The sequence below is a fragment of the Barbus barbus genome (assembly GCF_936440315.1).
Source record: "Barbus barbus genome assembly, chromosome: 42".
Lineage (NCBI taxonomy): Eukaryota > Metazoa > Chordata > Actinopteri > Cypriniformes > Cyprinidae > Barbus > Barbus barbus.
Window position 1 is genome coordinate 23,496,988 of NC_136720.1, and position 25,840 is coordinate 23,522,827.

General features: G+C 37.6%; 2 protein-coding genes across 2 annotated transcripts; both read right to left on the bottom strand.

Moving 5' to 3' along the window:
* Window positions 1–1,638: 1,638 nt before the first annotated feature.
* LOC306861782 (uncharacterized protein) lies at window positions 1,639–6,598 on the bottom strand (the record flags this gene model as incomplete). The annotated part of the gene is made up of 5 exons (XM_079404260.1): window positions 1,639–1,728; window positions 2,152–2,244; window positions 6,114–6,182; window positions 6,284–6,406; window positions 6,557–6,598. 5 exons carry the CDS (start codon window positions 6,596–6,598, stop codon window positions 1,639–1,641), a joined length of 417 nt encoding a protein of 138 aa, XP_079260386.1.
* A 1,927-nt stretch (window positions 6,599–8,525) lies between these two features.
* LOC306861195 (neurotrophin-3-like) lies at window positions 8,526–24,743 on the bottom strand. Its single transcript, XM_079403335.1, has 2 exons — window positions 24,527–24,743; window positions 8,526–11,893 (listed from the first exon to the last, which is right to left on the bottom strand). The coding sequence occupies exons 1-2, from the start codon at window positions 24,542–24,544 to the stop codon at window positions 11,126–11,128; spliced, it is 786 nt and encodes a 261-aa protein (XP_079259461.1). The 5' UTR covers window positions 24,545–24,743; the 3' UTR covers window positions 8,526–11,125.
* Window positions 24,744–25,840: the final 1,097 nt, after the last annotated feature.

Genomic DNA, 25,840 nt, shown 5'->3' on the forward strand with positions numbered 1-25,840 from the left:
GCCAAAATTGCTTAGAAACATTTAATATGCTAAATTAACTGGAGTTTAGAGAGGTGGATGAGTGGTAAAGCTGGCAGGGAATGCAAAAGGGAATTACTCTTGGATGGATGTTTCATTTCGGATGGAATGCAGCAGTATGGTGGGATGAATTGCCTCTAACTATTTACTGGAGTGCTTGTTTTGGAAAAGACTCCATGTTTTGCAGTGCACATTAAGGGTAGATGATAAATCAGAGCTGTCCAGCCCAGTTACACATACTCAGTGTGCCTGTCATGAAATAAACACAACAGAGCATATTGAGCTGATGTAGAGCTGCGGCGTGCAGAAAGGGATTCTGGGATGCGAGGATGTGTGACACTGGAGACTGTGGCATTTTCCTGCCCTGGAGGGTCAGACATGCTGTAACATGATTCTGCTGTTCTCCCTTAATGCTAGACCTGTACCACTGGAACCACCTGTTTCTTTCTCTTCCGTCCTTTCTTTTGCATTCTCCTTTCTCATCTGTCTCTCTCCATCACCATCTTTTGTGCTGGAGATCACCAAAGATGCATAAAAGACAATGAAAGGCATGATAATTAATTGTTTCTGTTCTCTTTTTGAATTTGAGCTCATCTGTTTGTCTCGCTTTTTTTCCTCATGTCTCCCTCCTCACTGCAGTCATGCGATTTATTGTCCATTTATATTCATCTAAAGCAATATTACAGTGAAAGATCGGACATGTGACACATTAAGTTGTTAGCTGTGATTTATTTGCCACAGAGTCAGAGAGTTTATTTATTCATTTTGAACACTGAAGTAGCTATATTCTAACTCACTCACTAGAGCCTTTAAAAAAGAGGTAGAGATATGATTTCACTCATGTTATTTTATACTCACTTTCTGCTTTAGGTTTAAATATTAACACACCTTCTAAAGATATATGATCACTGCATAACAATATATCTCATTTAAGACTTTGATAGCATGTTAAAGGAATAGTTCACCTAAAAATTTAAATTTCCTGAAAATTCTCACTCAGTCCATTCAAGATATAGATGAGTTTGTTTCTTCATCTGAAAAGAATTGGAGAAATGTTGTATTCCATCAGTTGCTCACCAATGGATCCTCTGCAGTGAATGGGTGCCGTCAGAATGAGAGTACAAACAGCTGATAAAAACATCACAATAATCCACAAGTAATCCACACCACTCCAGTCCATCAGTTAACGTGAAGCAAAAAGCTGCGTATTTGTAAGAAACATTCCCATCACTAAGATGCAATGTTTTAACTTTAAACTGCCACTTCTGACCAAAATAGTTCATAATCCATAATAACATCATAATAAAATCCACTCACATATTTGTTTAGAACCGTATTGTCTTGTAAATGGTGCTTGATCTGCGCATATTTCTCTCCTGATTCAGACTCAGCCAGATTCAGATTTAGCCAGAAGCAATGTTTTGAAGTTAAAACCCGCAGCTTTCACTTCACAAGATGTTAAAGATGATGGACTGGAATACTTATGGATCATTTTGATGTTTTATCAGCTGTTTGGACTCTCATTCTGACGGCACCCATTCACTGCATAGGATCCATTGGTGAGCAAGTTATTTAATGCTAAATTTCTTTGATTATTTCATTATTTACTAGTAAACCCAGTTACAGTCTCATCAGAAGGTGCTTGACGGATTCATCTACAGAACCTGGATCCAAACCCAAATCCTGAAGCACAACTTTCTTCTGAAAGTCCTGGAAATGAAAACAGATGCATTAATGTCTACGATGATTTTTGAAGATATATTGTAAGTGAACTTCCTATAAGCTTGAAGATCTCAAGCAGACATGCCTTGCGGTTTGTCCACTTCCACGGACCATTTTCTCCTTTAGTCAATGTGTTGCAATAGTGTTTCATTTTAAAACTTGGAATTTGAATAATATGTTATGAAAATTTCATGAGGATTTTTTGGTGTCTGTAGATGTAATCTGTGCCTGTCCATTGCTGCAAGTCAGGCAGGTATGGTATTGGTTAGCATACTTTGCATTAGATACATTCGACATCTGGTCACATTCAGTCATACGGCTTTTGGGCCTCACGTTTATACCTGGGAACAATAGTAGGGTTTCTACATATGTGTGTTGGTGTATCGGCATGTATGTCCAGTTAAACCTCACCCTAAATTCTTGTAGTCTGTCTAGTTTTGCACGGATGGCCTTGCGTTGGACTGCCAGCTCGGCCACATGGCTTTCCCACTGCTTGGCTTTCTCCTTTCACAGACACAAATACAAACACACAGCATGTTCATAGTTCTCAACAGGGTTTGATAAGCAATGCTGAAAACAAGAGTGTAATGGTGGGCCTATTGAAAGAGGAACATGCAGCTTTGTAATAACATTAGGCTGTTGTTATGAAACCACTAATTTCATAAATAACATTAAGGGAGCTGTATTTATGTAGCATTTTCTTTTTATACCCTGCTGTCCACTTATAATGTTAGTCAAGCATTCTTGTACCAATTTTAGCCTTATGTAACCATTTTCCATAATCTTTGTCCCAGAGAAATAAACTACCTGTTTTTTCTACTATACTGTTAAGATAATATTCAAAACCTCTGTTATGATTGTTTAACCTCTTAACATTAATTGGGGTGTTCCATGTTGCTAATTACTGATTAGTCATTAATATGCTATATATATTGATTTGTATTAAATTTTTAGCCAATTTTCACATGTATGAATCCTTCTGAAGACAATTTTAATGCCTAATTCTGATTTCAAGGTTAGAATTATGGCCAGTGACAGAAAAAAAATCCAAACATGACCCAGATGTTTTCTACATCTGTAGGTGTTTTACTACATCTAAACAGAGACAGAAAATTACAGATTTTTCAAAAACAATTTTTGCATAAGTTCTTTGAAGATATATATTGCATTAAATATATATATATATATATATATATTAGTGCTGTCAAACGATTAAAAGTTTTTGTTTGCATAACGTGTGTGTTCTGTGTAAATTTATATATTTTGAAAATATTTACATGTATTTACATGTCTATATTTATATTCATATAATTTATAAATAAATATATTTAATATATAAACAACCTATTTTTCTGAAATATTTACATGCATGTGTGTGTATTTAAATATACATAATATACACAACACACACACATATATTACGCAAACAAAAACTTTTATTTTGGATGTGATTAATTGCGATTAATTTGACAGCACTAATATATATATATATATATATTGCAAAAAATATTTGTTATTATGTGGAATTTTTTTTGAACAGAATCATCCAATTAGGTAATATTAGGTATTTTTTGCAAATCTGCAGATTTTATTTATTTATTTTTTGAGATGCAGGGTTGCATAATAGACCTCAAAGAATAAACTTGGTTTGATTTTCAGCAAAAATTACACAGCTATTTATTTTTCACTCCTTATTACTTAGAAACAAGCCTGTGTGTCTGAAGGCCGATCTGGTGAGGCAGACCCTGATGTAGGGCTGAAGGAATGAGGCTGGGCTTAACCTTTGACCTATACAGGCTCAGCCAGATATTCTGTGGGTGCTACTTCCCGTCTCTAAAGTGATAATCACAGCTATAGGCCAGGCAGTAAACGTAGCTGTACTCAACATATGGAAGACGTTGAAACACATCGCCTTCTATTCATACTATTAAGAGAAAAAACAGACTGTAACACCTTTTCCCTCAGAGGATTGAAACAGTCACAGACTGTTCTCTCCCAAAGACACACACTCACAAACACACAGAGGGTGGGGTTATCTGATGAGATCTGTGGTTTGGGGGATGTAGGTTATGAATGATAACAGGATCAAATAGTACGCACATGGGAAACAAGTGTAAGCACTTCTCCCTGAGCCTTCTGTACATTAATCAGAGGACGGACGCACTGCAAACCTGGAAACTCGCCGGGAGACTTCGAGCAGCTGGAGAGGAAGGAAGTGAGAGTGGTGGACTGTCCGTTTGTAGCCTTTAGGAATTAAAAAGGCAGAGCTCAAGGCTATTCGACTGACTTGACGAAGAAAGGAAGAGCAATTACGCTTTTTTGAACTTGATCCCTTTGGGGTTGCTTCTTAAGCGAGCCCTGAGTTAGGCGTTGCAGGAATTCCCCAAGCTGTTGAATTTATGACAACAGCCAAGTGGACAACAACAACACGGCTGTCCTTCATTGACCTCACACTTGGCTGTTAGTCTTGGACTTCACTGGCAGTAGACCATGTGCAGCTGGGGGTTCATCAACTTACACAAACACTCCCTGAGCGTCCTGCTAACAGCTAAACGGTAGCATGTGCTCAACCATTGCATCTTGCATCTGAAGTCTTAGTTCTGCCAGGATCACTATTGTCAAGGATGATTTAATAATTAACATACAGTTTGGATTGGCTTTATTGTTCAGTTCATGGCAAAAACTCCCTGCTTATCTGCAGTCTAGCATGCATGAGTGCAGGGAGAGCAGCAATAACCCCTTAGGATAAAAAGAACAGAACCAACATAAATGTAGCAGATATCATTAATGTTCTTAATGACAATATAATGTAACAACATAATTCAGGATAAAGGAGTCTAATTCAATGAGCAATATCAGAAGACCAAGTCCTGAAAAATGTGGAGTTGGGGATGGAGGAGTAGGTTATTTAGCTCCTGAGCAAAACAATAAAGCTGATGTTTTATTAATAAAACAATAAAGCTGATACTGAATTAGTCTCAGCCTCAGACCTCGCACCCACAGACTTTTGGATGAATATCTGATGCATATGGCACACAAAATTGGAAACACTTCAGGAGTATAAAAGTCATCATCTGATTGGATGAATTCTAAAAGATTTCTGAGAGATGGGCGTGTCACATTTTTCAGTGTTCTGCCAGGAAAATAAGATGTTGTGACGACAAATCCCCTCGTGGAAGAAGAAAGTTTCATGTTTACTGTGGCAACTGTTATCAGGATCAACTAAATGCTGGATTTTCAAAAGTGTGAAATATGTAAAGTTTGCGGCATATACATCCAGAGTTTTACACAATGGTGTGTTATTGTGGGGACATTTCCACGCCCCTAAACATGACATGGCACAAAACGAAATGTGATTGGTTGCTTTACCTGTCAGTCATATGGCCTCATATGGGCGGTCCTTAGCCATTCAAAGTGGCCATGATTCCCAGACCTGGTCTGGCTATGTGAGACTATACTGAATAGACCTTATATAAGAATGTCAGGATAGGCACGGTATGCCTATGGGTAGACGAGGATCAGCTGAGAGTCAGCTAATTTAAGCTTGACTAATATGACCTGCCAGAACTAACGGGACACTTGATTGTCATGCCCAGAGACTGCCCACAGTTTGTTTGTTTACTCGTTTTTGCACACAGATTTCTTGTAAAAGAGGACATGTGTGTAAAATTGCAAGCTTGGGTTGCATAGCTTATCAACATTTTAAAGGGTAAGACTGATTATATTTTCACAGATATTAAGATTTTTTTGGTAAATTTTCAGTTTCACCAAAGGGAATGATGGAATATTTGACATCTTTTTCTCCTCTGGTCAACAAAACTTACATCATAAGCAATATTTGCTGTATATAATTGCAAGTATAAGCTTTGTTTATGGTTTTTGTAACTTAAATGTGAGATTAGCTAAATGTGAGTTACCTAGTAGCATGAAAAGTAGATGCTGACAAGCTTAAAGTATATTCCCCTTTATGTTTCTGCCCGAAATAATCAGTTTTGGATGGACACAAATTGGACATTTTCCACAGATTTGTCCCAGTGTTTTCTATTCAAATGTTCTTGGAATCTGGCGCCAAGATATTTTGCACACAGACTGTGTATTTTAAAAATATTTTTAAGTAGAAATTCTTGCATTAGTATTTACCTGCGTAACCTGGCCATGCAATACAGAGGTCACTGCATGAGCAGCCAAAGTTAGGAACAATGCAGACGTAATGCAATCAAGCACAATTAGCCTGACAATGTAAGTCTGATGAAGCAGGTCTGTTGTCCCTGCACAGACTCAAGCAGTGGGTGGTGGAGACAGATATAATTAGTGTTATCTCTGCAGACCGCAGCAATAGCCCTGCGGTGACTTTTTGATGTTATTCAACATACCTTCTGCTGCTCCTCTGTCTCATGTTGCTTTTCTCGTTCCAGCTGCTCGCGCGCCTGTCGACGCTGGATCTAGAAGAACAGAGATGTGCTGAGATGTGCAATGAAAGTCGGTATGCATTTAAACACAGACTTCTGGAGGTTTACGAGATGGAAGTAGTAAACAAGTTTACCCTTTCTTCTTGCTTTTCCTGACATTCGCTCTCCAGACATGTGCGCTCCTCCAGACTCTCATCCTGCTTCCCAAGACTGTTTAAGAAAGTGTAATCTTCCTCTTTACAAAGATCTCGCATGCACTGAGGGGATAGTAAGACAATGCACATGATGAGCCTTTTTTTAAGTTTCCAACTAAGTTGAGCAGTTTTGCTGAAGGTTTTAAATGAATCTGTCAATTATATCCTAATAAACATAACATGCATAAAAAAGTTGCAATAGAAACATAAAACCTTAGACATGGGGATTTGAGAAAACCTCTTTGCATGAGCCATCCTAAAAATAAATAAGAACATTTTTCACAGTCAAATTGACTTTAAGTTCATTTTGTATCGTGTGCACTCTAAAAAAAAGTTTTGTTACAACCACCAGGCCATTTTCACGCCATCTTAAACACAATTACTGCACAAATGTAAGCAGGAATGCTAGTTTATGTCCTTCTGTGTCCTGATTTAGTATAACTGCATAATTTTGTGAAATTCAATTGGATGAGAATATCTCTGCTAGCTCACCTGGACTGATAAGCTTCCAGTTTCTTTGCGCTCTCCTTTCGTTTGCTCTCTGCGCTGTTAAAACAAATGGTAATATACTCTTGACGGCATACAAAAAACATCATAGTTATTTCTACACAGGGCTGCTAAAACAATCACACTGGTGCTAATAAAACCCACTGTCCCTTCACTTTTGATTAATTGAATTGTCCCATGTCAATATGTTTACTTCACACTTCTGAACGCGGTTTTGCTCCATACTGATTGACAGTCAGCCACTCTATCTCATGCCATAATGAAGAAACCATAAGTCTGATCGCAGGTCAGTGTGAATGGACAGTGCAATCAACCTGCAGAAAAACACAGAGGTCAGAGTTGTTTTTGGTGATGTCATTGGATCTTCTGGAATGCATATAGGGTTCAAACACTGTATTTGATGGAGATGTGTTTGACATAAAGTGGGTGGTGTGACACCACAGACAGGCACTTTAGCAGAAACCAGAGACGTGAGCAGCAAACCGAATCAGGAATGTATGATAAAGGTGTCTATTTTAGCCAGAGGAAAGGGATTTGGATTGTTTTACTAGTTTTAACCACCATAGCCTTCAGAGGGGCTGTGGTTTAGGTGTGAAGGTCAAGGCTTGAAACCATCACTTTGAACTTTTAAAAGCTGAAACATGAGTTTATTCATTTAAACACTCTTAAAAAAGTACTTGGAGACTTGTACTTCAGCGCAGTGTTATTTTTGTTGACTTTCACTGCGTGAAGAAAAACAAGTTAAAACATTCTTCAAAATATCTTCTTTTGTGTTCTGCCAAAGACTGCTAGTTGCAGATTATTTCAATGCTGCCTCACATTAATAAACAAGACAATAACATAAAATCAAAGTTTAAGGTTGTAAAATTCAATTTTAGCTCATTATTAAGCAATCGATATAGTTCAATTTAATGTTGTTCTCACCTACAACAAGTCTTTTTTAGATTTTAAACTATAAACAAGTAGATACAGTTTTGAAAAAGACAAAAAATGATTGACAATATCCACAATTAACATCATGAACTACACTTGTGTGATTTTGAGGAGAAATGACTTCAAACATCTACTAAAAACCATCAGAATACCAACTAATTAAAAGCCATTATTGTTTGAGCTCAGATGCCCCTTTCTTTTTATCTAATGCAATAACATTCCCACATTTTTTAAAAAATAAGCCTTGTCCAAATGGTCAAATAAGGTCACTGTATCTTATAATCACTATATTGTGTGCTCTGATATGGACATGTAAACAAACACTAGCATTTGTTAGCCTCATTTGCTTGTCCTTTCACCTCATTTAACTCTTTTTCAGCAGTGATTTTTCAAGATCACTCCGTCTCAGGCTTTGCTCTTAAGAACACACCGCAAGAGGATTATATGCTAATTAACCATTGCCCAGAGCCATTTTCTCCCTGTGCGCTCTGGCAAGCAAATGTATTTATAGGTCACTGAAGGTTGTTTAGTCCTGTGCGCCTTCCCATGGTTCCTCAGGTTCTGAAGAGACCATCCATGTTTGATTAGAAACACACACAGATCATCTCATGATTAAGGACAGGGAAAGGTTCTTGGGTTCTTAATCTGTGATTGAAATGTTTAACATACAAACAGCGACATTAAACCCTACAGATGACAATATTCACATAGATTCCCAAAAGGATGTAATCAGCAGGATGATAAAAAAAAAATCTTTATTCAGACAAATCTCACACAGACTGCTCTTGCAGCGAAAAGAGGAGGATGTTGTAGGCCAGATAAACAGCGCTCCTTCAGGTATCAGCACGAGAAAGAAATTTCGAGAAACATTTCCATTATGAGAAAAGTCTCGCTCTCAAAAAAAAAACTAATAATACAAACAATGTGTTATGGGTACAGCCAAAACAACTACTTCACTAAACAATGACCTTAAAGCAAACGAGTCTTTCTTCTTTACTAAAATAGGGATTTGTCTTGCAATTTTCTAAATTTTTTGACATACCAGAGATAACTTTCGTCTGAATATTCTTAAGAAGTATGTAGTCCTTAAATAGAGTTTGGTGTGTTTTGGCACAGGTTTATTTCAGCATAAAAGAGTCCTTGTCCTTGGGTTTCAGCAATGGCCATTGGTCCATTATAAGGTCAGTTGTATTGGTTTAAAGCAGCAAGAATCCTACACAGTATGCATGACACCAGCAGGGCTTTTCAAGACAGCGTAAAATACATGGGAATGTTTCAGCGAATGTCATCCAAGAAATCAAAATCATTTAGGGATCCTCATGTTCCAGTGTAATAATGTGTGTTACAGGAAAGGCCATGCATTTGGACAACTGTGTGGGCCAATTCCCAACAGCATCCTTGGAAAACGGAGTTCCTGTGTTCAGCTTTTATCCTGTTTTTCCGCAGAGGGCCATACTGAAGCGGGACGTAATCGGAGATCGAAAAAGGTGTGTTGAATCCTTGGTGGTCTGCCGTTCTGTTTCGAATCTGAGCCGACACCATGTTTCTGTTTCACAACCTCACATCCAATACAAGCACTGAATATCAGGTCACAAACAGAGTCGTCAGCCACACTTTTGCTTGTTTAAAAGTGCCTTTATCCAGCAACCAATGAAGCATTAAAAAGCAATAAAGCAAGTTTTTATACTGATCTTTTTATAGCCAGCTTTAAAGCTTTATGTTCAGACCTTGGAGGACAAAGTCTTGGCACTTCACTTGATGCAGTAATAGGTTTGGACCCCATCCTGTCTTATCCTGCAAGTTTTATATGCCGGTAAAAAAGTAAATATGATATGTAGGTGGTATATTTTGGATTTTTGTGGACACTTGGACGGCTTGTCCAATCAGAGGTGACCTGGGTCATGCGTCACAAAGATAAGCCTGAACAAAAGCCGAGCCGCAGCTGCCTGGCCTTTTTAAAAAGCTCTTCAAATGACCGCAAATGCTGCCTATATGCTCCGATATGCTTTGCTGACAAACGTGTTGTCTTGGGTATATCATATTTAATGTGAAGGAGTACAAAACATGTTAATTTGTTGAAGAGGCTGACACATTACTGAAATTTCTTCACCTTAGTGTCTTATGACTAGCGACTGAGCAAGTCTCTTTATATAAACGTACAGCTGGAAAACACAGCAGGCCTTTTTTTAGCCGCAGCGCACCGGCGAAATGCTTATCTCCTAAGATGAGTCTGACAAGAGGGAAACCTCTTAAGGGGGAGATTACGTGTTCAAATCCCAGCTCTGCACGTATGCACATCGTCTTAAGGCAGCTTTACCTCTGTGTAAGACTACAGTGTCATTAGCGAAGGCCCATTTTGTTTACATGCTGCTTTTATGCGTGCTGGCTTCGCTCTTTAAGGTGGTCAAGTTGCTAATGATCATGGCAGGTGATCGAAAAGAGACTAAAAGTGCAGTAAGCTTATTTCTGGTGGTTTCTGGTAGACTGGGCGGGGCTTCTTCAGGGCTAGTGGGAGGAGTCTGTGCTCCTCCATTTGCTGAGGAGCTTCTTCAGGGCTACTGAGCTACACAATGGTGAGCAATAATTTCATCATTGGACCCTCCAAAGTTAATACTTGGTTGCTGTCATTCCCACTTTATTGCGGCTATGTTGGAATGCGCTATAGGCAATTTCTAAAATGATGTTAAACACTTTCAGAAGGCCATCTAGAATCAAAATACTGCCCAGATTGTGGAACACTAAACCGTCACTTTTTGATCTTTTTAGGATTGACTCAAGTCTCTGCATCTATAAACCACTAATAGGAGTGCTTAGAAAAATATATATTTCTTAGGTATTTCATGCAGTTTTGATACACATATACTGTATGTTTACACATTTCCATACAAAATACGACAACATCCCAACTGTGATTTGTTTTCCCAGACACGAAGAGGATATACTGGCAGCCTGTTTCAGTAGAAAAACTGGTTTTCATGAACAATACTGAAGTTAATATGATATCGAGTGATCTGTGTTTTCCATTGCAACTGTTCCCAAGGTCCAGGTCTAGTGGAGTGACGTGTCCTCTGACTCTGATACGTGAGCAAGGCACAATTCAGCATGCAATGCTCCTGTAGCTTAGCGGCATTGCATGTTATCGTAAGTCTTTTTTTTTTTTTTAAGATTTTTCTTTGCAAACAACTTAAATAAATAACAAGTATATTTATACATTATACATAGACATGTATAAACTATATGCATTCCATATAACTTAAATAATAATTTATATTTATACATTTACAGCCTCCCCCCCCCCCAGGGAACATAAAAAAGACAGTAGAGAAGTCGCTGCAGTGTTTTTCATGTCCTACGTTGTTTGCGTGAGAGCGCGCAGACGCACGAGGTGTCTATTCGTATCCAGCGCCATCCCACCGACGATTCATCCTGAGTGAGAGCACGCACAAAAGTCTGTGAGGTTTTGCACTGCGAGTTCCAGTGCTTCTCGTCAATACCCCGACAGCTGCCCTTTTGGGACTTGGCAGTGTTACATCTCGTCTCGTAAAAGTACTGCTTGATATTTGTGCGTCCTGCATTGACAGACCCCAAAATCTTGACCACTTGTCCCTTAATGTCCACAGCCGTGGTCCTGTCCGTCACCCACAGGCTGATGCTGTCACACACTGAAAACTCGCCCCTGTAGCTCTTATGCTCAGTGTTGCGCTTCTGCCTTGTCTTGTTGGCGCCGCTGCCGCCCTGGTTGCTGACAAAGTCGTCCATGAGGTAGAGCGGTGGCGGTTGCAGAGGAGGTCGGTCGCTGAGAAGCACGCGAGGCGAGTTGTAACGTTTGTGCTGACGCAGAAGCTCCGTCGAGATGTCTGTCACGGACTGGTCGCTGATGTTCTCCTTGTAGTCGGTCACTGCAGGCGGGTTTAAGGTGGAGGAAGGCAGCGTGTCATCCTGCTTCTGTCGGCTGCGGCTGATGTCGGCCTGCAGGAGCTTTATGATTAGCGTGTTGATGGGGTCCTGCGTGGGCCGCTGCTTGTCCATCGTAGAGGCTGAGATACCATAGAGGTACGCGAGGAACATCACGTACAGCAAGATGGACATCACTAGATTCACCTGTAAGATCTGTGGAGAAACAGAAAAGAGTTTTATAAGCATGGTATCAAACAAAAGCAATAAACTTTAGTTTTTTTGGCCCTGCGACAGCACTGAATTCTCATTCTCAATAAGTGGTGGCATTTCTCCATCATATCTGCATGCCATCCAGGCACACAGTTAATGGGTGTGCGATAAAAGATGGCCTGCAGTGACATGCACATGAGTGTGTTTGTCGGGCCTCCCTTTTTGCATATTTATTTGAGCGCCTGGCACATCCATTTGGCACGGTGTATGTTCTGTTTCATGACGGAGCGAAATAGCATGAAACAGAAACCACAAAAGCAGCGCAAAAGCAGAGTCTGCTAAATCATTGGAGTATCATTAGAGTACACCATATCGCGGTGGTATAAAAGGTTATTTAAAGGTGATTTAAACTGGATTCAAGAAAAAATAAAATCACTTATTCACCTGTATAACTTTTATTTCTATACTTGCATTTTTTTTCCATGCAATTATAATTAATCGGGCCTAGAGCTTTTCAAGAACCACTTACATTTCGATTTGTTCTTCATACACTTAAAACATGCAGCTTACAAGCCTTTAATGATACTTTATAGTTATTTTGGGTCCTCTTGAAGGATTAATTGTAAAAGCATGGAAAAAACTACATTTCTTGATTTCTCCGGCAACAGTTAGTTACTGTTCACTACATTAGCAGTGAATGAAAATGAAAAATACAATGGAAAACACTTCCAATACATTATTAAAGTCTACCAATACATTGTTAAAATAAAAAAATTATCTTTTACTATTATGTAATAGACCTGAGCTAACGTGAACAGATGTTTTTTATAACGTTAATAAAGATGAACAAATACTGTAACAAATGTAATGCTAATTGCACTGAAAAAGGTCAAATCTAAATGAACTGTTTTGTTCAAGTCAAAAACAATATTTAATATCAGTGAATCCACCTAAATAATTTATACCAACAAAACTACATTTTATGGGTTAAATAAGGTAGAAAAAGGGCTCACTTGGCAATTATCAGATACGTCACTTTCCTGGTATACCAATTCTTTTTCATAACTCGTAACTAGACATCAGTAAAACTACACATTCTTTCTCAGATCTACCTGAATAACCAGAAACTGACTTGTTGCTTTCAGGTTTTCTTTCAGATCAACGTCTCGATTGTGAGTTATGGGATCACATGAAATTAAACTGATTTAATGAGAGAATGTGAGCCACTGCGGCTGCTGCAAAACATCTTAACGTCAAACCTAGAGCGGTCAAATAGAAAGTGACACTAAACTATAGACTACAGTGCAAAGTGCAGGAACTGAAGAATAATGATGACAATGATGCACTAAGACAGACGTGTTGCAGACAGTCAAGGGTTACAGCTGCTACATCAAAGGACCATTTGGCATCAGTGTCTGATGAAAATAAATATCCAGTGTGCTTCCTATCCTTTAAGCTGCCCCGGGTGTTTCTATATCTTTTCAGAACCACATGTCTTGCCTTCGAAGAACTGCAGGGTTTGGGAGGTCTTGCCATGGTGGTTGATAGTGTCATGGGATGCTTGGTTTGTTACATAATCGTTTGGTTTTAAATTAGACTTTGGTGACGGAAACAAACACAAAAGACCTCTTGTTCTGTAGGAATGTTTGATCTTTTATCATTTGACACTGAGTTCAGATTAGTTTAAAATTATCTAATTTTGTCATTGATGTCACAAGTTTGCAGCCAATTGTCTGTGCGTACTATCAACACTGACCTTTGTTGTTTAAGAGATTGATGTCTGTAAGGGACAGGTGAATGAGGGAGTGTGAATCAGACCCACGGCGCTCAGAGGAGACGGTTAATCACTCTGTCCTCATTATCGGTCAATAAGCATCGCTAATTTTGCTTTTTGGCAGGGGTGATGCCTGCAATTAAACATTGGTGCTTCAAAAGAGGGACGGCACGACAAAGTCACCTTGTAGGCAGTGGCGTTGAAAATTACTCCGTTTTATTGCCTTTACAGACTCATTTTTTCTGCCTGTGCAGTTGCTGAGTTCACAACAACCACATTACTGAAGTTGTGACTGAATACATAGAAATATATAATCTGTAGTAAAGAATTTTGCAAGGGAATCAGCTTAATTCCAAGGTGTGCTAATAAGATAAATTTGATAAACCAAATCCAATTTATATTTGCAGGGCATATAGCAAGACACAAAGGGATCAGATTTGCATATTCTCAGGCAGTAAATCTGCTAAGAATCAAAATAAGGCCAAGAATGCAAAATCCCTGCAATTAAATCCCTGTTTTTATGTGTGTTTGTACACAATAAAATACACTTTATTTAACCATAACAGCCTCTTAAAATGTAAACAAGTTGTTTTTTTGGGGGGTTGTATCAACCCTCTGGTGTTTTTCTGTCATTTTTTCTATGGTCATTCTTGACCAAAATAAATTTGTTTTTTTTTTTGTTTTTTTATTTGAATTTGTTTACTGTATCTTAATGGTACTAAACATGCTAAACGTTTTGCCGTTTGCTATGTGAACACACAAACACACAAAATGGACATATTCATGTAAAAAATATTTACACGGTCAAAAATGACTGCATTGAATGGCAAAGCGGAATGAACTGTAAACGTATTTCATCTCGTGGAAACGTTTGGTACTGCGCCCAAACAAAATCTTACTGATTTTATCGCCTTTTTTGCGATATCAACCTCAAATTTGGAACAACACTAAAGATGTTAACATGCTAATAACTAAAACATGTTTTGTTAAACTTATATTTTATCTAAAAAAGAATTAAAATAAGCATTTTTCATAATAATAAATGTTTTTGTTTCACTTTTTTACTTTCACTTTTTCCCTATTTTTTACTTAACTATTCCATTCATGTAATTTAGTACCATAAAATCCCATAAAAACCAAAAAATATTGAACTTAAATATAATACATTAATTTGATTTAAATGAAAAAAATCTCATGTTTGCTGCCACGTGAGCAGCACCAAAGAGTTAAAAAACATTGCATAAAAACATACAACTGTTGCTTGAAACCAAAAATTAGTTGTGCTCATACTGAAGCAAGAATCATGTGACTATCCCAGAGAGCCTGTGAGAATGTGAGTATTGATTACGATTTTGTTAATGTTTATATGCATTTGCAGTGAACTACTTCAAATTGTGCAACATTCCCATGTGCACTTTAATTGAGAACAGAAAACATCAATTTGAAATGCTTCGTCTTTGTGGACACAATTTGCGTCTCATACCCCATAAATGCATAGCCTCTGGGGAAAAGTGTACAATAGCACAGGATACTAGAATGAACGTCAATTACTCTAACAATTTGGGCTCATTCAGGTGAACACGGGGTGGAAATTTACTTGGAGCTCCAGACCAGGGTTGAACAGATAATCTTTTTCATCCTCTTAAGTGCGATCAAATGCTTGGCTATGTTTGTATACGTCCAGTAAGCTTTTAAAAGGGTTCTTCTACATTAAGCTGCAAAAATTGCCCATAATGAGCAACTCGGTCACATTAAAGTCTACTTGCTTCCCTTGAAGCGTAATTTATAACACAACAAATGATATGAGAGAAGCACATGCACTTGAATCTGTTTCGACCATTTTTGTATAGATAATCCTTCGCATCCTCTTAGCTGCTCTCAAATACTTAGCTGTGTTTCTTCGTGTGCTGCAAATATTGTCGGAAACGTTCTAGGAAGCACGGCTAATGCGATCTCTCACTAAACTAACAAGAGTTTAAGGTCTGATCCATGAAGAGGGCCTTTCCGAAAGCTTTCCTCTCAAACACGTGTTTAAAATCTCTAAGTCTCTGACATATTTCTTTATGTGCCTTGCTTTGTCATGTTGCATAAATGCAGGAAGTACACGTCTAACAGGAGCACAGATGTGCATTCATGTGTCTTCCTGGATGAACAGCAGCTTAACCGTTTGTCTTCAGGAAGGTGCCAAAAAGAGGTTTGGTAGGGGGAGATTCTTCTAACATCCCAAATGATTGCAGCTCAGCCTGAGACACTGACTCAAGTACTTCACCATTTCTATGTAAAAAGTTGCAGAATGCTAAGGCTAATATGAAATTGCTCACACTTTCATTCAGTGTAAATCTCCATGCTAGCTGTATATGAGCATTTGGCTTTAGTTCACTGCAACAAATTTTAACAAATAAAATTGGGGGGTGGGGGTTCCAGTGAAACAAAAAAAAAGGAGACATTTGAAGAATCTTGATGTAGCTGTTTACAGCATGCAATAATGGCTCCAAAAACACACAAAAAAGCACAGAGTCTTGTCTTGTACGTTATATTCCAACTTTTCTGAAGTCATACAATAGCCATGTGTGAGGAAATAACGGAAATCAAAGCTGTTTAAAAAATTGCACCAGTACAAATTTGTGCTGGCAAGAAAGAGAATCAAGAGTTGCAGCAGATTTTGAATGAATTTTGTTAAATATTCCTCATATAGTGGACTTCAGAAGACTCTTGGACTACTTTTATGGTGCTTTACATAAACTGTTGTGTGCAAGGATTCAGGATTTCTGTGCAGTATAAAATAAGGCTATTGCATGGAAAAAAACACCATGAGTTTGCAATGACATTTTCCTTTTTAAAAAGAGAGTAAAAAGAGAGTAAAAAACATTTCCTGACGGCACTTTCACATAGTAACAGTACTATTTTGTTGCATAATGATATATGCTCTTTTACTGGTAAACTAAGTGTAATTCTATTTTTTCCAAGACAATTAAGTAGAATGTCAACATATTTAAGGCTGTTTTATAAGTAATTCTGTTGGATATGATTAGGCTAAGCTATTACATTTTTGCATTTGGTAACATTCTTGGTTAAAAACGTTGTCTGCTACAGGCCCACCTGCGGGATAAATCACTCCCTACACAAACTCTTATGTCTGACCCAAAATGAGCATGACATGAAAGTGGTGAATGATTTTGACCATTTCCCTTGGTGGCATTTCCACTCACTACCTCCCAGCCAAACCACACCAGACTGTTTTAAGCGCCTGGAATGGCACTCTGAGTTCATGTGATTGGCCTAGTCACCTGATAGGGCAGTTAATGGACTCTATGTTGCTTTCTTAGGAATGCCCAAATTTATCCATTTAAACTAGGTCGGAGAAGAGAAAAGCTGCCGGAGTACTTTGAACAATTATGAAAAGTCCAGGACAAAATAAGACTTTTCATGTAGCATCAAGTTCAAAACACAAATTGTGATGATTAGCTGGTGGGTGCATACAGTACAAGCTCAACCATTCAGCCGGTTTCCATTTTTGCTAAGACTTGTGCAGTGCTGATAAGTATGTTTGCACAATGAACGGCAAGTCGACATGACTTTGGGCTAAATAAAAATTATGCAACACATTCAGCATATTTTAGGTTATCACATTGTATGTCAGGTTTGGACACATTCAGAATTTGCTCTAGGAGTGGACTGATCTTCAGCGAATCAGAGGGATATTGTTTTTAAATCACCTTGGGTCCTTTTTACTCTAGCGCTGCTCCTCATCAGCCAAAATAGATGCAGTGACAGCGATAGATAACAGCCCAACAACCTCCTTGACTAAATGCTAAACAAGCAAGCATTGTTTAGGAGCTCACAAGTCCATCGCCTCAGAAACTACATCAAGAAATTCCTTTTCACTTATACACAAGTGATTCTCACAAAAACTGTCCTCCGCAATCAGTTTGATCTCAGCAAAAAGGAATTACTTTTTATATAACCTGAGTCTTGTGACCTTACCAGCTATGGGCCTACTGGTAGCTGCTTCACTTTTCAGTGGAAAACAAAGGTCCTGGCTATCAAGCCAATATTTTATAATGACATAATATTAAACTGCATACAACAGCACACTCAGTGAACTTTTATTTCAGGACACAGGAGCATTAGGCGTCAAAATCTGGTCCTTGATCTCCTTTAACTGGTTTAGGCCACTCAATGCACAACTCTGCACTTGCCTCGGGATTAATCCTCATAAACACACTGTAAAAAAAAAAAAGGTTGAGCCAACTTAAAATTTTAAGGCAACCAGCTTCAGCAGTTTTCTCAACGTGCTGTTTTAAGTTTATACAACAAAAGGTTGAGAATCTCCTACAAAAATAAGTTGTGAGAATTCAAAAATCTGCAAAAAGCTGGTTGCCTTAAAATGTTAAATTGGCTCAACTTTTTTTTTTTTTTTTTTTTACAGTGCACTCATGGTTTCCTTAATTTTAGAAACGGCAACCAAAAGGTCACTAGAAGTCTGAATAAAATTGAGTTTTGTTACTTTGACTTTGCACAGCTTACCCGTTCTCCGAACAGCAAACCTTTCCATCAGACAGCTGTGATATATGACGAAAAACAATCAATTGCATGCATATTTCTGTCTTGTTTTCAATTACACTTTAAATTCAAACTACAGAATAGCATGTTCATGTATGACAGGTGTTAATCTCTCACAGCACTGTGTCAGTGGCCTCGACATACGCACATCATCTAAGATTGGCCAAGGAGGCTTACAACTCCCTGAGCTTTTAACTCCTAGAGGATTGGCCTGAGATTAGCAACAGCCTTCACACCAACCAATGCACCATTTAACACACCGTTCAGTCCAGCATGCTTAGATAACACAGATATTGGAGCTGAACACTCAAAATGAACTGGATTGTTTAAACATCCATTGTCTAATCCACTCAATGGCCAGTTTGTATTGACATATTGACATATTTACAGCAAATATACGTTTATTTTTTGCCGAATCCATTTAGACAGCTATGATTATACACAGTGTTGGGAGTAATGCATTACAACTAACTTGATTTACATAATCAGATTATTTTTTCAAGTAATTTTTAATGCAATTTTCAATTTACAACAAAATATCTAAGGTGCGTTTTCAAATAGATAACGCAAGTTACGTTGTTTTTCATTTATCGATTGAGACCTCTTGTTGAGAGAAATCGTGAGGTGCAGAGGTGTTGTCTGCGCTGTGTAAATATGATGGTTATTGTAGTTCTAGTGTAAATGTGAACATGCATCTACTCATCTCACTTGCTCAAAAACAGATTCAGTATTCCTAGAAATGAATAAAAACAACGAAATGCAAACTCAGAATACGATGTAAACCTGCAATAATTAAATCTGTTAAACAGCACAAATATACTTTATGTATTTAATCTCACTGCTGGCGGTCCAATTCAACCATACAAATAAGCAAAAATGACTTTAATTAAGCATCACATTTGTGTGTGTGTGTGTGTGTGTGTGTGTATTTATTGCTGCAATAAGAGTGTTATTGCTATTAATTTATTTTTTGTTAGCATGCTCAACCCAGGTGAGTAAAGTAATCCAAATATAACACATTACTTTCCATAAAAAGTAACTAAGTAACATTTTAGGGAGTAATGCAATATTGTAATGCATTACTTTTAAAAGTAACTTTCCCCAACACTGATTATACCCTACGTTAAATTGAAAATCCACAACCAATTTCCCATTCTTAGGGTTATTTTCTGTCAGACTGGGTTTGTAATCTTGAGAGGAGTGCCATATGTCCAACTACAGAACAGCAAGACAATCAATCGAGCTAACAGATACTGATACACTTTCTATACTTCAGTCACATGCAGTTAAGTTTTAGCTTTGGGAAGATACTGAATCAAAGAGTTTTCCATTCAGGCGCACTATGAACTGTTTAGCTATTGTTTGAGATGGAAACATGTGCATACATGTCACCGGAGAAATAGAAATAGTACAATAAGAGGGAGAATACAATATAAAAAAGGTCAAATCCATTTAAAAGTGGTTGTTCTTAATGCACACAACTGTCTGTTAGCAATGCACTAGCACGTTGAAAGCATCATGCAAAATGACAAGCTATCTTATGGTATCTATCAACAGGACATGACACTATGCCCGTACATATTTCTTGTGTGTTTCAGAAGAGCTACCCAAGTTGATGGATTCAGGATGGCTTATGAGACAGCATGCCAGTGGAAGAAATCCACCCAGGATTTTCAAAGAACGTCTAAACTGTCCAATTGCTTCCAGATGTTCCCCTAAAAGAGCGAAAAATAGACCCCCCATCTGGACACTCTCGATCCCTGACCAGCACCCTGTACTAACTTCAATCTGGATTAATCTAGGCTTGGTTCTGAATGGTTTTGAGATGTAAGACGTGACCTGCAGTGTTTAAAAACCCATCAAGTGGTGGCATTCATTACAATCAAGCAAACATATGCAGATGCAAGCTAACTTCGCATATTAAGTACAGAAAACAAACTTTTCAGCTGTTACGATTTATTGGTGGGTTTTTGTCGAAGGTTTTCAGAAAACTAGACAAGCTGTGTAAACTGTCAGCTCAAAGTACATACACATGAGCATTAGTTAACTTCAGTTCACATGCAGCGTTTTTATGAAGTAGGCTAGCTGAGCATGTCATGTTTTCAGTGCCTCGTGACGTGAGTTGTTCACTGAGCGTTCAGTGTAGGGGATGCATTGCAGCTGTTTGGCAGCTTGTGTCAACGCCTCCCTTCAGCACACTTCATTCAGTTGGCATGTGTTTTTGCTAAATTCTGATTATTGGCCAACACACTGAAGGGTATATGACAAGTGACAAGTTAATATGACAAAACTGAAAAATATGTCAAATTTTTTGCAGTCAATGCCTTCATTTTTGGCATTATTAGAGCTATTATAACATCAGTAAAGGGCTAAATTCCTTAAGATTTAAGACTTTTATAGTTCTAGTTATCATCTTGGTCTCACAATCAGCATCCCAGGTAACAAATTTACTTTATAAAAACATAGCGGGAACACTGTTTTGAAATTGCACTATAATGTAAAGTATCGAAATATTCTAAGAGCGTTAAAATGCCCAGCTTTCTTGTTGGAATTAGAACAAAATACGTTCTATTAACTTTATTTTCAACATCTTTTTTCACTTAAAATGTTATTTGAACATTAGTTTTTTAGTTTCTAAGATTGTTAAAGAGACCAGTTGTCTTGTTAAGATTAGGACATTATTTAAAGGTTTCTAAAACCTTACCGAAAATGTTATATTTAATATTCTATATTATTTCATATTAATATTATTTAATGTTTTCTCTCAACATTTTGAGAACCTTCATCAAGTATAAATAACATTATAAGGACGTCCCTGAGAATGTTGTTTGTTATAAGAACAAATATCAAATATTGAAAAAAATATAAGAATGCTCTATAATATTTTGTTCTAATATTTATGTAACTTTTAAAAAATGTTAGTAAAAGTTGTCACAACATTCCCTGTTAGCTAGGATTTAACAGAAAAATATTAGTTCCTTAGAATATTTAGTTCAAATAAATGGCCTTCCATTAGTTGCATTCCAACATATAAGTGTTGATCATCAGCCAATGCACTGAATGGTATATTCTATGACAAGTCTAAACTAATAGGACAAAAGTGAAAAATGTGCCTATCAAATTTTGACTGCCAATTCTTTCTTGTTTTGGCACTATTGGAGTGAATACGACACCACTAAAAGTTTCTTTCAACAAATGGTCTTCCATAGCATAAAAACTAGTGATTTTTCTGGTGACTGCTGAATTTAATGCAGTTAAAAGTGTTAAAGTCAGGTGTCTTCATTAAAGCATGGTGCTATAAAAAAAGATTTCAGACTATCAGTGTCTGGGAGTGGTTAGCGATTAGTCTGACTTTTATAGAAAACTAAACACAGAACAAGCTCTCTGTTTGATATGGCACTGCCAAACACAACAGTTAGTGTAATTAACTCATCTTGGAGTTTGTAACATGATCATGTTGGTTGCTTCAATGTAATGTGATAGATGGGTGTTTGGCAGCTGACAGCAACACTTTGTCAAGGATACAAACTACAAGAGGTGTAGCCACGTCCCACTCAGAAGGGTTGATATTTCAACCACGGCTTCATGTTTAATGCATATCAACTCACGGCACTTCCAGAACAAATGTTAGAAGCCTTTTGGAGAAACTGAAGTATTCTGGGTATTCAGGCACACTTAAGACAAGACAAAAAGGGTTTTCAAACAAGTGCAAATTTTTTTATTTTTTTTTTATTTTGTACCTATTTCAAATTTTATTAACTCAAGTGTAGTTTTCATGGTAAACACACACACACACACACACACAGAGGACATTCAAAAGTAACATTCTGATCATGTTTGCAAAATGATAAAAATGGAATGTTCGTATAACCAAGAAGAAATGCATTTAAAAAACTGAATGAAGAGAACATTCGGAAATAACTATTTTTCTCAAATTGTTCCTAAAATATGTTTTTGTGAGCTGGGTTGGCATGTGGTGAACATTTCTGGCACAAATGACTAATTACCTTGTTGGAGATAGTATTGTTTCATTTTATAATTTATCTGAAGCAAGATCTCTTTTTGCAATAAAGATGGATGCTCTGCTTAGGATTCTCACTATTAGCAAAACTATAGCCATGTATGGAAATGCACAGTCAAATTCTGGTATAGCATTTGCTCTTTTAGCCACTTAAAAGCACAAGTAAAAGCACAAGTATGAATGTATTACAATACCCAGCATGCCATGCTTCCGTGTATCATGTCACACAATATCAATACAGCGCTGATAAGGTAAACGTGACAGAAAAGAATGGAAACACTATTACAAATTCTGCGCTGTTAAGCTGTGCAGTATTGTTGCACTGTCATTAGCTAGAACCATAGGTTTTGTTTTCTGTAGGCTACAATAATCGATAGTGTGCAAAATGAAGAGTTACTAAGAAGTGCTTCATTTCTTTGAACCTGGCCTTGATAAATGGTGTATTTCAGCCTGGCTGCCATCTGTCATTTTGATGATGAGTCTGTCAGTGAAATGAACTGACAGCTTAGACTTTGTAACCTGTTAGCGAAGCATGCTTTATGAAATATGAAAACAGCCAAGACACGTTTATCAAGATGAAAAATATAATTTCATGCTCTATCTATCTGCAAAGTATTCTATAATGAGATCCATATATGGTCACCGTTGTGAATTTCCCACAGTTTAAACATAGTGACCAAAAAAAGAGACTGAGATTGAGTTTTTGTGTATGAGTGACCCATGATAAAGTTGATGAGATCCCCTGATGGCCAGCCAGCATTTTTTGCTGTTCCCATTTTAAAGTGACAGATAATTGCCCAGAAAAATAAGGATGCACTGCAACTGGCTGAACATTTACCACTACAGTTTTCAGAGCCACTACACAGATGAACTCAAACTACTGTAGAGCTGGAAGTGTTTCAAAGCCGCAATAATTGAGAAAATCACATAAGTGAATTGATTATCCTGTTAGCTAGTTGACTAAAACACCTATTGTGAATAGGTGTGCAATGTCACCAGGCCTAGTTAGGTCGGTATTCTGCAAATAGATATAATTGGAAATTTTTAACATTTAATTTAGTTTTTTTTTTTTTTTAATAATGGGTTGTGTATTTATTCACATACACTTACTAAAGAAACATGTACTTCAGTTTTCACCCAGAATTTAAAAAATACTTTTTTTTACAAGTCATCATAATAGCACGAAATTCTGATTTTGTGTGATTTATTAATCTATATAATGATTTCAGATTTGAAAAAAGTCCTCAAATAGTGCCATGGGTTCACCTCAGTCAGGTCCCATATTTCTTTTGACACATGTTCACCAGTAAATCGAAGTTATTTGCATTAACCCTTTAGCCTCCCTGTCAGTGGGTGCCTCATGTCAAATCCTTTATTTGACAGATGCTTGTTTCAGGAGCATGTCTGCACAAGATTTCCCTCGACACACACAGCAGGGAAACATAAGCAGAAACACACAGAGACAGGACTATCAAAACACAAGTTTGGAAAAAATATATGCATGCAACTTCCAGTTGATGAACAGGAAGAGCAATAACTTTAACCCAGCGAAAAACTTAAAGGGCTTCGACAGCACTGGCATCTCCAGCACAGATTTATGTGGATTATCTATTTTAGGGATTGTCTGCCAATCTCAGCCAGCTCTTGGAGGAAAGACCCAAGAACAATGTGTTTAGACAACATCTAAGTATATTTTAAAGTCTTGCATTTAAGTTATGTTGTCTTATCAGTTAAAGTCGAGCAACTTTTTAAATTACTGCATTTGAACCTTTTATATTCTCAAAAATATTTCTATATTTGGAGAGATATAAAGTTAAGCTTGCATTTACAGTTACATGTAGTTATAGACAGATCTAGATACCTCAATTTATAGAGAAGACCTCGCAAATAAAAAAAGAGTTGTCTTGGCAATCTATTGTTTTGTGCATGAAGAGAAGAAGAGCACTTTGAAAGGTAAGATGTGAATTTGCCCGTACTGGTTTTCAGTTCAGCCCGAGGCTTTGAGCAGTTCACATTCTTCCCAAATGCACAGAAAATTCCTCAGACACATTAACGCTAATGTTTATATGCAATATTGCAAATTACGCAGTTGTTTCTCCCAGAAAACGTATTTTTTTGCGAGCAAATATTGGCAGCGTGAACTTTTCAATGATTAATCGCACAGAAAACTGTCCTGGAGAACAACAGCAAATGCGCAACCGTGCCAAGAGCCCTCCAAATTGCCATCGAACGACCCATGGAAGCAGTCCGAACAAACAAACTTTCTAAAGATACATACCGTAATAAAGGTAACCATAGCATCGGTGAGGAAATATTCAGCAGTGCCGACATGAAGGTGATGAGTTTATAACGAATCCTTTTTGAAAGTTTCCAGCTAGAAAGCGCGCGGTGCGTGCTGAGAGTCTTACTGGCGAGTACAGCGCGCAGATCTCTCTCTCTCTCTCTCTCTCTCTCTCTCTCTCTCTCAACAAGCATAATCTTCTACTCTCCTGTGCACATCCAGTACGGACAGATGGCTTTTATAGAGTTGCTGTGCTTAGTCCAAAGCTATGCCGTTCTCCTTAGTCAATCATGCATTTGTAAGTCTAATAAGTTTAATAATAACATTAACACGCATTTTATTGTGCATTAACTAATGACCAGTTCAGCATTAAATGTAAACGCGTGTAAATTCAATGCATTAAAATTGCTTTGAACTATATTCATATTAATTTTAATTTATCTACATTCTTAAAAAATAAATAAAGGGGAGTTTCACAGTGATGCCATAGAACCATTTTGGTTTGCCCAAAGAACCTTTCTGTTTTCTTAGTGTTCCTTACTTATCTAGCCTACAGATCCCTTTTCCACTATAAAGACCCTTGAAAGGTTCCATTGATGTTAAAGATTCTTCATGGAACCATAGAGTCCAATCAAGAACCTTTATTTTTGAGAGTGTACTGTTCTACGTTATGTTCTTGGACTTTTAGTTATAAACTATTTATCAGATGTCTCCTATGAAGATCTATTTGACAGAAATTTGTCAAAACAACCTGTTACTGCAGCTGATTATAGGTGTTATTCTTCATATTTGTTTGGTAGCAAAAGAAACCTCCTAAGAAGAGAAAGAAATGACATACTACCTCATCTGCTCTGTAAAGACTTTTTTGAAAGATCCTAATAACCAGCTATGGCTGCCAAATTAAAAAAAAATATCTCAAAATGAATGCACAGTTTGAGCTCACAGGCATTTGGTCGTTGAAATAAGTTGAAATTGTCATTAGTATAAGCAAATTATACCTATATGTCATCTTTGAAATGCTCAAGACCGTGGCCTAATGGATAGAGAGTTGGACTTGTAACCTGAAGGTCGTGGGTTCGAGTCTCAGGTCTGGCAGGGACCGAACCCCCAACTGCTCCCCGTGCGCTGCAGCAATGGCTGCCCACTGCTCCGGGTGTATGTTCACTACTGTGTGTACACTTGGATGGGTTAAATGCAGAGCACAAATTCTGAGTATGAGTCACCATACTTGGCCACACACCACTCCCCCTTTCCCCCCTCAAAAGTAGATTGAGAATACGAGGGATTTTACAATGGGCAGGGCAGGTGTGA